The 16,895-nt window shown below is 39.3% G+C and overlaps 1 protein-coding gene across 8 annotated transcripts in view; it reads left to right on the forward strand.

Annotated features, from left to right (window-relative positions):
- The window catches only part of ATF7IP (activating transcription factor 7 interacting protein), a 108,075-nt gene extending 91,180 nt beyond the window's left edge, over positions 1 to 16,895 (forward strand). For 7 of the 8 annotated variants that reach the window (XM_065676405.1, XM_065676460.1, XM_065676430.1 and 4 more), the window contains 4 exons: positions 5,481 to 5,648; positions 6,557 to 6,742; positions 9,532 to 9,644; positions 11,044 to 16,895. In XM_065676405.1, the coding sequence (XP_065532477.1) occupies positions 5,481 to 5,648; positions 6,557 to 6,742; positions 9,532 to 9,644; positions 11,044 to 11,460 (884 nt within the window). In that variant the 3' untranslated portion in view covers positions 11,461 to 16,895. The remainder of the gene's footprint in view (positions 1 to 5,480; positions 5,649 to 6,556; positions 6,743 to 9,531; positions 9,645 to 11,043) is intronic. The other variant, XM_065676451.1, reaches the window with a different exon arrangement.

Raw genomic sequence — 16,895 nt, forward strand, 5'->3', positions numbered from 1 at the left:
TCTGATAGGCATTAAATAAAAGGAATTTACTTACTGTAGAACAGTTTAAGATTTTTACCTTAATTTAAGCACTGTTGCTCTCTGTACTTGAATCCATTAGGTTTGGGGAATAATTTGAGACATTCGAATTCTTTATCATATTTTTGTAAATTCTCATAGAAATATTTCATTTTTCTTTTTACTGATTCATTAAAGACTTCTTGCATTAGTTTATTACAGTTTTTAATCTTTCGTTTAACCAAAAAAACTTAATGTGCAAAAGTTCAAATACCAAATTCAGATCTTTGCTTTGGGACTGTATGCCAAGATTAGACTAAATAAGTCGTGCTTTTACAACCTTTGGCAGCTTGGATGCATTTCATCTTTGAAAAGAACACTGTTTTTTTTTCCTTATTTTCCTTTTTTTTTTTTTTTGGTAAGTCTTACAGAGCTGTGGGCAGGTGTACTTATAATTAGCACTGGTGAAGAATTATAGTATTTCAGAGAAGTAATATGAGTCTGTATTTAAGACCATTTCTGGCACTGTCAACTGGAAAAAAAGTGTTATTTCTGCTGTTTGAGATAAAAATTTTAGTTCTGAATGGTCTCTAAATACATTCCCCTGAGCTTTTGTTCTGAAGTCCAGTCACCAATAATTTCGATTCCTCTAGACAACTTTGGTAGCTATCTCTTTAGCTAATGTGATCAACTTCTACATGTGCTTCCTTAATAGCATGATCTGCTCTGTATTTGTATTACACAAATGTAGAAAATCATACTAGCACATAGTAGCATTTCTTTCAGTGAGGAAGAAATGTAGTGTTAACATCAGAAGGGAGTGCATGTGATATACAAGTGTTAGAGAAGCATGGTGCACTTCAGATAGCTGACAGTCTAGTCCTTAATTCAGTGTCCACTACTGATAAAAGCATGAGCCAACAGTGTGTTCTCATTTAAATTTTAGTTAGTATTTTCCCCTCACTGACACTAGTGGGATCACAGCTGAAATACAGGGTCCAGTTTTGGCTCCCCCTTCCTTGTCCAGAAAAGTTGTGGTAGCCCTGGATAGGGCCGAGTAGACGGTGTCAGGATGATGGTGGCCTAGAGAAGAGATCAACAGAGCATAGACAATGTAATAGTAGCCTACAACTACTTGGAGGATAGTCACAAAGATGATGGACCATGACCACCCAGAGGTCCTTTCCAGACAGGATTTTGATGGTTCTGTGAACTGCTTAGCTGAGTGTCAGAAAAACAAAAAGAATCGAGTTTTTACCACTGTCATCTCTGAGTGTTTGTCCTTTCATTAGGGAGAATGGTTAGTGGGGTAATTTCAGGATGGTATATCTCCTCTTGTCTCTTCACTGCAAAAGCAGAAGCCAGTCTCTCACTGTAGTCTGCAGCCTTGTAGATTAGTTTATGTTTAGACTTTGTGAAGAGTCAGTTGAAATGTATGGACTAAAACCCCAATAAAAGCTTGAGTTTCACCATGCAGTGAAAACACATCTCTAGGGTTTTGAGCAAGTTTTTCAGGAAGTAATTCACATGTTTTGATAACAACATTCAGGTTGCAAAGAGGAAGAGTACACTTCTGACAGCTTTTGCACAATCAGATGCGTGTATATACCTTTGGCTAAATATTTTTTCCACTGCACTTTGTTTACAGTAAATGGGGAGCAAGTTTTATTTTGTTCTAGGTTCACTGGGACAACACCTCGGGATAGAAAGGACCACCAGCATTATGATGTTTGCTAGAGTATGCTGGGATATCAGTTCAGTGCTAATTCACATAGAAGAGAAACATACAGAGTGTTCTGGGGAGCGCTCAGATCCTGATTATGTTGTTTAAAGCACTGTCACCCACATACTAAGTAAACCGATTTCTGTTACTTACAAAAGGTATTTAAATAGATGTTAATACCTGGAGAGAGATCTGTTATGTGCTTCCTTTTAAATATCTTTAGGCAAAACCAGGGAACAAAGTTACACTATTTTGGTAGTGTACAGCTATGATGTATGCCCTTGTTGGCTGAAATTGCTGAAGATTTGGGTTGAGAATAAATTTTAACACTGTGGTAGATTTCTAAACTTGTTCATGTAATCTGCTTCTCACCCTTTTCTTTTTCCAAAGTGTGCATATAGAGTAAACTAGACTTAAACTTTAGATTAATAACTATGGAATTTTTAGGTGTTATGTGACATTAAACTGAAATCAAAGTTTCTGTATTGGGGCACAGATGACCAGACCTATATAGGCTGTCATCAGGCCCAGTCTTCAATCATGGTTTATAGCCAAAACCCTGTGTGTTATTTTTAAGGGCTAATCATCTTTTCGGGGTGGAGGATTTTTGGTTGGTTGATTTTTGGGGTGGGTTGGGTTGGGTAGGTTTTTAGTGTCATAATGACTAAGACCTTTAATAGTGTGCTTGAGCCCACTGGGTTTTGACTCTTAGAAAACACAGTAACTGTTAACAGCTATTAGTTTGGCATTTTGAAACCCCACTCTATTAACACAGAAACCTGTGTCCAAATTCCAACCGCTTTTTAACATACAGCAGCTTGCATTCAAATATTGGTTTGCATAAGGGGAAAGAACAGTATTGCCATCACACCGATGTAGCCAGTACAGCATTTCCTCTCTATATTTGCATTTCGTGTCTCTTAAACTTTCAGACAAGCACACACAGGTGCTCTGTAATTATCATATGCAGGTTTTCCTGATCATCATCACTGCCTCGCACATGGTTTCTCACATGAATAGTAGAAGGTCTTATCAATTCCTGAATGGCTAATACTGTGCTCTCTATCATCCTTTATTTTCTAGTTGTCAAGTCTTGGCTTTGTTCTGACTGATGTTTTGGTCCACCTCCATAATGGTGGCATCTTCCAGTTTAATACACTGCAACTAAATTTAGTGCATACCTTCTGATGTGTGCAAAAGCTATTCATGAAAATGTTGTGTAACATTTGAGAAACTAATTTCTGTTCAGAACAATTGTTGTCATGTTTTTTGTCAGAGCAATCTCGATACTTTTCTGTCTGCAAGTATCTTGCAATACTTCTACAGTCCTCTTGCTATTTTAATCAAATACTTGTGTAGTGCAGTACATCAAATTATAGAAGAACTAAAACAAATAGATTTGTAATTTAATATGCACAAACAACTGTCTCAAAACCAGCCATGTTTCACTTTTTTTTATTTTTTGTAGGAAAAAAATACATACAGTATCATTATTAGCTTTTTTTATCTAATTAAAAAAAAATCTGTAGTTCTCTGGATCACTTTTTATCTGGTTTTTGAACATGCATGTGGTATGTTTGCTGTTCTGTAACTACACCGCTTCTGAATTAGTAGGCTGATTAAAACTCCTTCCTGCTATAACTGCGGTGTGTAGACCCATTTTCTGGCATGGAAATTAGGCCGTCTTCTTTTCCAATTTGTGTATTAGATTTAGAGTTTTGCCTACACCTCCAGTAGTAATGATTTCCATTTTATGCTCATTTCCATAAATCAGATTGCCCTGTCTCCTCCAGGTCCACATTTTTAATGAATATGATGCTGTGTTCATTTAGGTTTGGAACTATTTCTATACTGCTTTTAACCTTAGTCCTGTGCTTACTATGCATCCAGTCTTCCTGTTTTCCATGCTGATTTTTTTCTTTTCACAACTACATCAGCCTTCATTAAGTGTTTCCATTTATTTAGTGAAGTCTGGTTGGTTATCTTTTATCACTTCCCATGACTGGTGCAATCCTGACCTGCTTTCCAGTAATCAGAATCTCAGCAGGGCTCTTGATTTGTCAGGGACAAATGAACTTGCTTCTGTGTGAGATTGAAAACAAAAGCAAAACCAAAAAGCCCTCACATTTGTCCTGTCATTTTTACTTGAACTACATTTTTACAGCAGTAGTATTCTAGAGTTTTTACTAGTTGAGTCATGAGCACATCTTCCCTAGGTCATGACTAAGAATGCACTCTCAACACTTAAATTATCCAGTGGCAGTTGAAATGTGCATGAGTTTGTGAATATTCAAAGTAAACAGCATCTCAGTAGGAATCTCTTTAGAGTTAAGTAATTTGCTGAACACTGGGTTATCTTTCATATTCATGGAAAATAAAAGACGCTTGATCTAATCACACCTGTTACTTGATGGAAGAGCAGGAAATATCTCACCTGTTTTCAAAATGAGCATCCCTTTACTGCTCCTTTTATAAACTTTGAAAAAAAGAAAATAAGATTACATTTTCATCAAATGGCTTTAGTGAAGTAGCTAAGCTGTTCAGTCTACAGAAAGAGAGTATGGTCTGCAATTTATATTACATTTTATTTTTTGAGGTCTTGTATTTATCATATAGCAGTTTCTGAAGGGTACTTCTACTTCAACCTGTTAGTAGCTGGTGTTAAAGACAGCTTCATGAGACCATAAAGATAATTTCCAACTGATAAAAAAACCCCAACATTTTGAGCTAGAGTGCTACTGACCCTGTTCCTAATGCTTTGAGATCAGATACTTGATAATTTCTAGATGTGTTCTTCAGTATACTGTTGATATGTTTTCTCAAGCATAAAAGACATACTAATGAATTCTTTGTTTTCAAATTGTGCCGATTTTTACTAAATTAGTGGCTGCTGCATGTACAATATTATTAGGGCAAATCTTGTTTTGAATTATGCCCTTAAAAGCTACTTTCTTATATTGTGATTTTAGTTTTTCATGGTGCTTTCGCTTCCCTCTACTACTCTTATCTGAAATATGCAGGCAAAAGCTTGTTAATTCTTCTTTATTCAACTTGTGCACAGGTGTGATTACATACTGACTTGCACTTGAAAAATTTTATGTTGCCACAAATAAACTAGAGCAGGAAAAAATATTGCTGTAGTAAACTACAGATACAGATGCTATTTGTCACTTCTCATAAGTCACTCTCATGTTGAGGAGGGTGTCAGTGTGAGAAAACTAATTAAATTCTCTTCTAAAAGTTTCTGTAAATTATAAAGTGATTCCCCTATATTAAGAAAAGAGCATGAAAATTCAAAACAGCAGCAAAAAGGGCTTGACCAGAGGACAAAGTCAGCAAATACAAAAGGATGTAAGCATCAAAGGTAGATAAGTCTTATTTAGGGAGTTATCATTTTTTTTGAAACAAACTGAATACAGCAGTGTTGAGGCCTTTTTAAGGTTTTAGGCTATTCTCTTTTTTTAATAGAAACTTCTAAAGACTTTGCCACTGAATTCAGTTTCAGTTTTGTTGAAATACACAGGCTTCATGAAGATAGAATGAAACATTATAGGGTGTGGGGGGAGGGGAGATTGAGATGATGGAAGTGAGAGGAATTGAATGAATTTTGCAGTTTGTTTCCATAACAAAATTATAAAAGCAATGTCATTCTAGGAAATATCCTTGCTAAACTGTGAAGGGGGGGGGAGGAGAAATTTTAAATCTCTGTGATGTTCTAACTTCTGTTTGCTATCATCTATAATTTCATTTTTTTTCAAAGCAGATGGCAAGAAGCAGAAGCAGACACCTGTTACAGGATTGAGCATATCCACCCAGCCAGTGGCTCGACCCTTGCAGCCTTTACAGCCTTCACAGCCAAACCCTGTGCAGCAGACAGGAGTACCAACAAGTGGACCTTCCCAGACCACCATACATGTGTTACCTACAGGTAACTTCATTTTACACCATTATACAAATGCAGTGACAGTTTTCTTAAAGTAGACTGTTGTGTGTTCTACTTTCTACTTATGTTTTCAGGTAAATATTCAGAACGTTTAAATCATGTTTTAGTCTTCCCTTCTAGTCAGTTTACCATAACTTTCGTTCTTTTAAACTGATGAAGTAAAAGAGATAGTCCTGTTGGTTTGTAAAGCATTCAGGATCAAATTAATTGCATGGAGAGGAAGAAATCTTGCCAAGGGCAGTTATGGAAATTATTAAATGTACTGTTGTTTGTAAAAGTGAAGGAGAAGAAACCTATAGCAGTTGCATTATTGAAGTAATGGGAGGGAAAAACCTGCCAGCAACATCCCTCCTAGATCTTCCACCTGCATTTGGCAATTGATCCTTTTGGCAGAGTGAATGGCAAGACTAACACTGAAGTTCCATCAGTAGTTCAATGTAATTTTGTCTGCAGTGTAGTTCCCCCCACACCCACCCCCCCCTTTTTTTTCTAATATAAACATAGATCCTCTTTTTTTTTTTTTTTTTTTTTTTTATTTTTTCTTTATACCCCTTTTTCTGTAGATAGTTGTTGAAGATCAGTTGGCATTGGAATTGTCTTACATTCAGGACCGTTCGGTTGGTTTTTTGGGGGGTGGGGTGGGTGTTATTTTTCTGTCCGGAATTTGTATATATATATTTGCATTATTATTTCAGATGAAAATTACTGTTTGTTTAGGCTGTTTTCTCTCTTCTTGCATTATCAAAAGCAGATAGAATTCCACAGAGAGAGTTTTTATTTTGCATAGCTCAGATGAGTCAGTTTTCCAAAGGAGGTGTGTGCTCTGGAATAAGTATATCACCTTAATGTCGTGGAATTCCATTGTAGGTTCTGGTCTTTCTGTCTTTTTCCAGTTCCGACAACAGTGAACATAACTCATCGGTCACTGACTCAAACTGCTGCAAAGCTTCCTATACCAAGAGCCCCTGCAAACCATCAGGTGGTCTATACCACTCTTCCTGCACCACCAGCTCAGAATCCTGTAAGAGGAGCTATCATGTCAAGCCCAAGTTTAAGGCCAGTCAACCCGCAGACTGGAGGTAGGGATGCCTTCTTCCATACGCATTTTTGCATAACACAGCTTGATATGTTCTACCTGATGGATGTGGGATTTGTGTTTTTTTGTTTCGGGCTTATTGTTGGGTTTGAGTTGGGTTTTTTTTTTTTGTTTTTTTTTTTTTTTTTACAATACTAGTCCAAATTACAGAGGTTAGGGTTTTTTCCCAGTTTACAGGCTTGAGAAAATCTCAGGCTATGAAGAAATCATTCCCCCTGCAGCTATGTGAATGAGGAAGAACAAGATTTAAGTAGTCTTGGGCACTACCTTTGCCAGTTAAGTATCTCAGAATGACATGCCTGATGCTTTACAAGGTTGCAGAAGGTAATGTGATGAGCACCACTGTAAGATCAAAACATATAAATGTGTAGTAAATCATGCCCATTTTCCTGTCTAGAAGTTCCATTCGTATCAGGCATTCTGATGTAGTTCTTTAGAAATCTGTCCTATGCCCAGCAAATTTTTTCTAGGCCTGGACAGATTAAATTCCTCACCAGATGTATCAGACATTGATCCTTGCTTGAATTTCCCTGACTAGAGATGTCAGCAAGTTCATCTTGACTTTGCAAATGTGTAACTGGTATCTTCCCATAGCAGGAAACTGATTTTCTGAACTGAGTAGTATATGTCAGAAATAAAGACCTTGAAGTTTAATGATAGTCTCTACTATGTTACAAAGTGATAGATCTTACCTGCCTTTTTTTCAGCTCCCCACAGCTTCTAGACTATGATTATTTTAACACATTTATGTTAAACATAAATTTCCCTGTTCTTGTGCGCTGAGTATGAGCCTACTTTGTGACATCCAGGTATTGATTTTTCAGACATCATTTGTATAAGCCAGAATCAGAACACTATGTGCTTGAGCAGTGTAAGGCTGTACCTATATAGGCTTGTGCAGAAATAGTCAATTAATTGTTCTGAAGCTGTAGTTTCTGGAAAGGAGAATATCCATGTATATTTGTAGTAATTTAATTCTAAGTGTCTTTTATGATTGGGCTCAGCTGCATTGCCATAGACTGAAAAATCAGATGTGCTCAACAGAAGTTGAGCTAACAGTTGTTAAGCTGTGAAATATCAGGGTGTAAGGAAATTGCTGTTCCTGTCAGAGTACTTGTGGATATTTTTTAAATTTATGCTCTTATGCCAGGTGCATTTGAGTTCAGGTTCTTCTGACCAGCCCTGTCTGGAGGGCATGTCTGCATCTTCTGTTAAAAGGCAAGGTAGCCTCAGCCCACACTTCGTTTTCTTTTATCATTACCCTTAGTTGAAAGTTAGACGCATGTGATCTACTTGTTGTTAGGAAGGAGTTTTGAGTCCTTAACTGTGCATTCACTTACATTAATTAACTTTAATAGTATTTTTTTCTTCTGTGCCAAAATACATGGTGTTGTCAGAATCTACTGCTAATTTTAGAGCAGCTATTATGACTAAATAAACATCACTCATATTAGTATCTCTGGAATACCTTTAGTGTTACACATGTAAGATAATTAATGTGTTGTTGAAGAACATAAAATAGGTAATGTGCTATTTTAAGGCCTTTTTTAGGAGAATTCAGTGAGGTAGGAACTCATGTTTTTCAGTCAAGGTCATCCAACGAGATCTTGTGTAATATGCTTCTGACCTGATGATCCAGTGATACAATGAATGCTTATCCTGCAGTTGTCTGCTTAGAAATATCAGAAATCAAGGCAGGTTTGAGTGAACTTAATTAAGATTCACCTTGACCAGACCCTGAATTACCTAACCTAAAATCATTCTTTCAACAGAAAGTTGGGCATGGTCATCTCCAGAGGTTCCTTCAAACCTGGACTTCTCTCTGATTTGGTTAGAGGCAGTTCTGTTACTCCATTAAAAAGTATGTCTGTGTCTTACACAGTACTATTGTCTGACAAGCCACAGAAGACACAAGAATATGGCTGTTCTTGCATAGCACTGTGTGTTCTCTGAACCTCAGGACAGGGAAGCCAGGTGGTTAACCTGAGTAGGTGAGAGACTAGTTTAGTTAGTATACAGATCATTTCAAGGCTTCTTATTGGCATGCCAGTTAGAGAGGTTTCACATACTGTTAACAAGACAATCATGTCTTGAACCCTTTTAGCTGTCATAAGTTTTCATCTTATAGTCCATTCTACGTTTTTCACTGTCTTTGTTATACAGCTTTCAGAAATGCTGCTACTGGTGCGTATTGGTTTATGTTATCATTGAAACGGTCTTCTTTTGTCAGTAGCAGATGTTTCAGGAGTTACAAGCTCTGCTCTTTGTCTTTGACAGAATAACTGTGAGAAGTCATCCAAAGTGTTTGGCAAATCATAGTTTTGTATTTCTACATCAATTAAGTAGTATGCCTAACTAGAAATAATGCTAAAATTTGTACTTTATATCTTAAGGCATTTCTGGCCATCTTTCTTCAGATAATTGTAATTTCCTGAGGTAGAACAACAGTCATGCTGAAACAGTGTATCTGTCTGATTGAATTCTCATAGCTGAGAAATAGCCAGTTCAGGTGGCTGTTTATCCTACAGAGGTTTGCCCGGTTGCATTCTGTCCCCTGTGCAGACATAGCACTTGCTGTCTTTCATTTACAGCTTCAGGGGACGGAAGGTGATTTTGTTGTTGTGCAGTACTTCATCAGTCTGCTGGCAGTTTGAGGAGAGTGTGTCAGTCTGAAATTTGGTGTCATCCAACTAAACCAAGAAGTTGGTCTCCCATTGTTCTGTTTAGCTGATTTTAAGTATTGAATACTCAAGGTATTCACTGTGCTTATAGGTATGACAGTACGAATGCCTCAAACAACTGCATATGTTGTGAACAACGGACTAGCTCTTGGATCTGGAACACCTCAGCTTACAGTGCATCATCGACCCCCACAAGTGCATGCTGTGAGTAGTCCTTTTGAAATTACCTAATGCAATTTATAGGCTTGTTTCTGCATTAATGTCTTCCAGATTGCTTCCTAGTGTGAACTGCAGGACAGTGAAACGCCTTGTAGAAACATTGCAGCCAGCTCATGTGCATAGCACGATCCTATCACCTGCAGCAACTTCTGCCAAGACTGGTAAAAGCTCTGCAGTCTGTTAGCTTACCCCCAGTGTTCTCCAGATCACCAATAGCATGAATTGTTTGCTGTGGAGTTAAGGTACAGAAGAACTGCCACTAAAAAATTTTGTCATGGTTTGGCTACAAATTGGATGACCAGATTCTCAATACAGCTGTTTGCAAAACTGAGGTAGGAGAACAAGGTACAGATAAGATCTCAAAGTTGCCAACTCCCAAATTTCAGAGTTTTATCACTGTTGGGAGTGATTACTTCTGCATCACCACAAACCCTTTTCATAAGTATTTGAGAATTTACTCTGGTTCATTTCATAACATTTTGTTGTTGAGACTAAAACAAATACATTGCCTGCAATACTTATGTTGGGCAGTCATATCACTTGTGATGTCATGAAATCTTAAATATATTGCCAGCAGTGCTGTTACCTATTCTTTCCATCTAAACATCATTCAACCTAATGTATTCTCCAGGTATAAATAATAAGAATAAATCAAGCCAATATCACACAGAACACTTAAGATGACAAAACCCAACCTGAAAGGCCCCTTGTTTGAAGAATAACAAAACTGTGTACATATTGTAACCACATTCCTTAGCTGGCATAAATGAGAGACCTAGAACTGTTTCTGTGATATTGGGGACGGGGGAGGGAAACAAAACCAAAAAACAGTGGAAATCCACATTTGCATCCTTACTTCAAAATATTATGGAAACTGAGTCTGAGCTTTTATCATCACTTTAAAGTGATAAAATCCACGTGGCACCACTGCCCATTCTGCCTTTTGTGACTGAAAGCCTGCCTTGGTTGCCTGATGAGTTGTCAGCTTAATTTACTGCCTGAGGTGTTTTGGGTGATGTGGGAACAGCAGCTAAAATGTAGATTAGCTCAAAGTTCTGAACTTGCCTGCTCATCCTTGATAAAAGACCACAGCGTTCAGGCCATCACCTCTTGGATGAGAAACAGAAGATACTGGGAAATAACTGTGGCAGTGATCATATGTACAGCTAGGGCTTTATATGCGCATATTAAAAATTTATGGCATCCTTCGTCCCCATCCCTTCTCAACATTTGCTGCTGCTGTCTTGCCTCCACACACAGGACTAGAGTTGTGCTGGTTGCGTGACTGAAGGCTCATTTGCTTCCAGTTGCCTGGGGAATGATGAATCAGTCTCCTTCCACCACTGCACTTTGACCTTTTCCTTGTTGCTCGTATGTTTCTTAGGAGCCACCACGCCCTGTACATCCTGCCCCACTCCCAGAGGCACCACAGCCACCACGTCTGCCCCCAGAAGCTGCCAATACTTCTCCACCTCAAAAGCCCCAGCTGAAGCTGGCACGAGTACAGAGCCAGAATGGTATTGTGCTGTCATGGAGTGTCATGGAGGTGGACCGGAGCTGTGCCACTGTGGACAGTTACCATCTCTATGCCTACCATGAGGACCCAAGCGCCACTATGCCCTCCCAGTGGAAGAAGATTGGGGAAGTGAAGGCCCTCCCGCTACCTATGGCATGCACTCTTACACAGTTTGTGTCTGGCAGCAAATACTACTTCGCGGTCCGGGCTAAGGACATCTATGGACGTTTTGGACCCTTCTGTGACCCCCAGTCCACAGATGTGATCTCTTCCCAGAGCAGTTAAACTAGAGATCTTTGGAGCCTTTAAACCTGTCCTACTACCAGGAATTACCCCAGTTTTGGGGGTTGATCCCCTGCATGAAATTCACTTTTAAGTCCTCTCTCTGCAGGATTATTTAGACAGTTGTGTGGTACACTACATGCATTCGGAACCAAAAGAAAAATAAAGTATCACCTGCAGCAAGAGAGCCTGTGTTTTTCTGGATAGCTCAAGTCATGGGCCATTTGAAAATTTTATTTTCCCTTCCATGACAGCTGTTCCACCTAGATACCTACCTTTTACCCAAGGACACCCTGCATGCCTGGGATTCTGCTTCAGAGTGGGAACGAAATAATGAATTACAGTTTGTCTGAAGCAAAACGCACACATATGTAATACCTACCAAGGCACTAACATGAGGGCAAGAAGAGATTTGCCTCTTGTCCCCCACCACTCTGAGCAAGCTGTGATGCAAAGGGTGGTTCAAGGTGTCACTTTTTCTACTGGAAGACTGAGTGGTCTGGTCTTATTTTATAAACTGTGAGGAGTTCTCTGAGGGGAGGGAAGGGAATTTGAGTCTGGCCAGGGAACCAATACGTGTGTAAATGTGGAGGTGGTGGAAAAAGAAACAATCAACCCACTACTTCCTACCTCTCCTAAATAAGAATGTTCCTCTGCTTTCACAATCTTCCTCACTCACACTGGGAGCATTCCCAGGTCAGATCTGAAACTGGATTTGTAGAGACTGCATTTACACCTCTCCAGCTCAGATAATTTCTCTACTTCTCCCCTCATTCATCCATCCCTATTTTTTAGATTTATTTTGTGCCTTAAAGAATAATTTCAGAAATAAAATGTAGCCAGATACCTTGTGGTGTTCTTTTTTTGCTTGGAGTTATTTTCTCCTTTACATTTCTAGCCTTTCATTACTGTTTCTCATTTCCCTGGCCTGCAGTAATTATTATTTCTGTAAAGACCAGAAAGTGTAACATCTGCTGATGCTGGATTTGTTTTTATCTGCAGTATCATTCAACCCTTTCCTCACTGTAATTCTTGAGTAGTTGTTTTTGTCCTGTCAAGAATATTAGAGTATACAGATGGGATTTTCCACCAGAGCCTTTCCCTGTTCTTTTGGGAAAGCTGTATGCTGCAGTTCAGCCAAAGAAACCTCTGTGGTGTAGCACCATAAAAGCTTCTAGCAGCTTGCACTCAGTTTGGAAAATGTACAGAAAGTTAAGAAGTTGGCTTCCCAGTCATCTTCTCTGTCCCATCACCTGCCTGCCTCTGCAGAAAGCTAAGACACCAAAAGCAGTTTAGAAATTGTTGTAGACACTGACCTAAAGCTAGTGAGCAACTGCAAATGTTAATAGATGCTTTCATGATGCTTCTGAGCTAAGAAAAGAAATTGGTGTATCTATCTGTCCCACCGTCACTGATGTGTAAAACTTGGTTTTCAGAGAACCAAACTGTAATGAACCTGGACAAAAGAGTATATGTAAGAGTTCTATTTTGGCACTTTCCGGTCTCATTCCTACCCAGCAGAGCTAAACAGTGGATTTAGAAGGGAAACGGTCTGGTTTTTTTAATACAGCAAAGCTGTGACATTTTTTCATTTCAGTGCTGTCTTTCTTAAACCCAACATTTTTACATTTAAAGCAAGGTTGAATAAAGGGCAGGAAAAATGAAATCCCAAAATAATGGCTGGTGGAATATCCTGTGAGATTATAGGTTCTGTTCTGTTCCCTTCAACACCTTTTACAGTAAAAGGAACAGCACTGTAAGTTTTTGTGCTATTTTACTGCACTCCTTCATGTAGCTGGGATTGTCACTTCTGTCAGGTGAGTGCCAAATATTCTCTGTATGGAATGTTGCATTTAAAGTATCACAGTTTTACTGAGTTGGGCAAGCAAAAATCCTGTCTGAATCCAAGTATCATGGGAGAAGGTTCACGCTGAATCTCATGTATGAAGGATGTGTAACCTTGCCTTTGAGTAAGAGTTCTCCCTGTTATACTGGTGCCAATAATCAACAATGCCTTGAATTTTTCTATGTTTGTTTTGTCTGAGTATTTCAAGGATGGATTACTTAATAATGCAATTAGTCTGCTTATGGAGAGTTGGGTCATTATAAAGCCAGTTCTGTAGTAGAGGTTAGAGCAGTTCCTTCCAGTTGATGGCTGTCAAGTCCTCCTTGGACAATTTTTTCATATGCTTTTGAGGTGGTACCAAAGGGCCGTTGGCCATATCAATACAATGAGGTTTTATAGTTTGAAAATCAAAATAAACATTAGAATAAAACCTAGAATTTACACTGCTTATTTATTTGTGATTCCAGCCCAAACTGTTCTTGGCTTTGTCTTGCTTGGGATAGGCGGGGGGTGAGTCCTGTGTTAGAATTTTTCTCTTTCCTCCAATGGGGGTGGTCTGGTATCGTGTTTGAAGGTTTTATGAGTTGTATCTCTAGAGAAAAAAACTCATCTGTATTTACTAAAGATGTAGTTCACAACTGAACTGATGGTGAAAAGCAGATTCTGGCTTAATAGATCCATTTCTAGTTTATACAGCAGAGTGCAGTTGATTTTTTTGTTGAGAGATTAAATAAGCAACATACAGTTGACTTCTTTTTTGTTTTATCCCAGCAGTGGCCAAATGTATGAGGTTCCACAAGGCAAAGTGCCGGGTCCTGCATTTGGGTCACAACAATCCCATGTAACGCTCCAGGCTTGGGGAAGAGTGGCTGGAAAGCTGCTCATGGAAAAGGACCTGGGGGTGCTGGTTGATGGAGCTGAACATGAGCAGTTTGTGCCCAGGCAGCCAAGAGCATCCTGGCCTGTATCAGCAATAGTGTAGTCAGCAGGGCCAGGGCAGGGATCATCCCCTATACTCAACATTGGTGAGGCCACACGTCAAATACTGTGTGCAGTTCTGGGCCCCTCACCTGAAGTGAGATACTGAGTTGCTGGAGCAGGTCCAGAGAAGAGCAGAGAAGCTGTTGGGGGGGTCTAGAGCACAAGTCTGATGAGAATCAGCTGAAGAAGGCTCAGGGGGACCTTGTCGCTCTCTACAACTGCCTGAAAGGAGGATGGAGCCAGGAGGTGGCTGTTCTCTTCTCCCAAGTAACAAGCGATAGGACAAGAGAAAATGGCCTCAAGCTGCACCAGGGGGGTTTAGACTGGATATTAGGAAAACATTCTTCCCCAAAACAGTAGTCAGGCATTGGAGGAGGCTGCCCAGGGCAGTGCTAGAATCACTGTCACTGGAAGTGTTCAAAAACCTTATAGCTGAGACGCTTGTGACATGGTTTTGTGGTGGACTTAGCAGTCCTGGAATAATGAACTTGATGATTTTAAAAGTCTTTTCCAACCTAGTTGATTCTGTGATTGTATGAACTGAGCCACTTCTGCAAAATCTTTGTCATGGTGGAGCACATTGGTGCAGTATTTGCCCTTACACTGGCAAACAGGAGTACTGCCCAATTCCTTAACTCGTGACACTTTTCCCTGTGTTGTGGGTTGGCTGGTTATTTTATTATCCTTTACCTCCCAGAAACAATGAAACTATTGAGAAACTGAATTTCTGCTAACAGCAAACATCCAGAAATAATTTATTTCAGTTAACAGACTTTAGTTGAAAGTATTACTGAAGTATCCAGAAACGTTCACATACAGGTCTGTTAACACCGTGCTTGTAGACTGGGCCGTTCATAAAATGTTCATTGCTAGAGGTTTCCAATAACCGACTTTTAAATATGACTAAAAATCTCTCTATGGCTTTTAAGTGGAAGGGTTGGATTTAGTTACTTTGCACTTCATGCAAATTTTTCCATCTTATTTTCAGTAGCCTGATATAAAGTTGCTCCTGACCTTGGGTTTTGCTGCTGCCACTGGGCACATGACATTGCAGCAGTACCACCTTGGATGTAGTACCCTTTGTTTTAGCAAACACAGCACTGATTCTACAGCTGTGTTTCCATCCTCATTTAGTTCCTCTTTTGGTTTAGGTTTGCTTGGCTTTCTCTGTGTGATACAAGGCCATATAGATGTCCAGGTTGAAAGTAATCTTGAGTTAGTTCTTGGTTGGTGAGGAACCCTTCTGTGGAGTGTGGATGGCAAAATCCTTTCCACTGCGTTCTTCCTAGTCAGAGCTTCACTGGCCTCCTTTACTCCAGTGTATGTCTAAAAGAACGCTTTCTTGGATTCAAATAACTGCATCTTAGGAAGGGGGCAGGCTGTAGGTACAGCATCTGTACTGCATCTGCAGCAGCAGCTTTGGAAAACAGGTGCAAAAGCAGGTACTCCTCAGCCTGCATTTAGTTCCAGCTTCCCTTAAAACAGCAGGTGGTCTGAAACTTTGCTCCTTTGAATTATTTGTGCCACCATTGGCTCTATTGCATCACTTGAGCGCAAGGACCAGACACTCACCCATCCCAAGGTTTTTAGCACAAGGCTGGAAATGCCCATGTTGTCTTCCCTGTAAAGATAAGGGGTCTTACCCTGCTTCCTTTGAAAATGACAGCAAAACCCGTTGTGCCTTCAGTGGGAGCACAACTGGGCCCAGTACTAGGATCCCAGCATCTTTTTGTACTGTAACAAAGGGCGGGCTGAAGTGAACTGTATATGCTATTTGTCTTTAAATGTCCAATAAATTAGAATCTGTATTGTATGTAGGGACGGGTCAAATCTGTTCCTGCTCCCTAAGCAGCTATTCCCCAGTTTGCGTATTGCTACACCACTATACAAAATCAAGCTGTGATTCCGCCTTCTTATAAACACCTTATAATCAAAAATATCCAGATTTTTTTAACTAGAACCTTGATATAATAGACATACTGGGGTTATTTTCTTATTTGTTGGTTTGGGTAGGGGTGGGCATTGTATGAAAACAACGGAGGGAAAGGAGTTCGAATGACACTGAGCCAGCCCTGCTACCAGAATCTATTTCCTTCCAAACACCTTTTGAGGGGAGAAAGAAAAAAAATAAGGATAGCTGAAAGCAAGCAAATGAATGAGTTTTCAGCCTAAGTACTTGTTAAAATGCATCTTTATTTCTCATTGTCATTATGCAGGCTGAGCATTCTCTTTTTTTATATATAGATATACATACATTTTTATATATATTTGAAGTGCTGTATTAATTTAATGGGTTATATCTGTAAATAAGATAACTGCGTAATAGCTGTCTGGGGAGGCCTGTTTAGTAATTTATTGGCTATTGGGAGTCAAATGTGCAAAATCCTTTGTTAGGAAACTCAGAATCTGATTTCTTTTGTTTTGCAGCTGGACTTGCAAATACAAAAAAAAAAATAGGACTGATTTCATGTCCAAATTCAACTGGGCAGTTGCAAGCTCTCCCCATTTTTGTATGTACTGTAGATGAGTGTGTGTGTCTGCGTTAACTGTAGTGGGGTTTTGTCTGACAAGCCTGAAATTTATACTTTGAAATAAACTACTGGGTTTTTAA

Source organism: Lathamus discolor, chromosome 1 (assembly GCF_037157495.1).
Source record: "Lathamus discolor isolate bLatDis1 chromosome 1, bLatDis1.hap1, whole genome shotgun sequence".
Classification (NCBI taxonomy): Eukaryota; Metazoa; Chordata; class Aves; order Psittaciformes; family Psittacidae; genus Lathamus; species Lathamus discolor.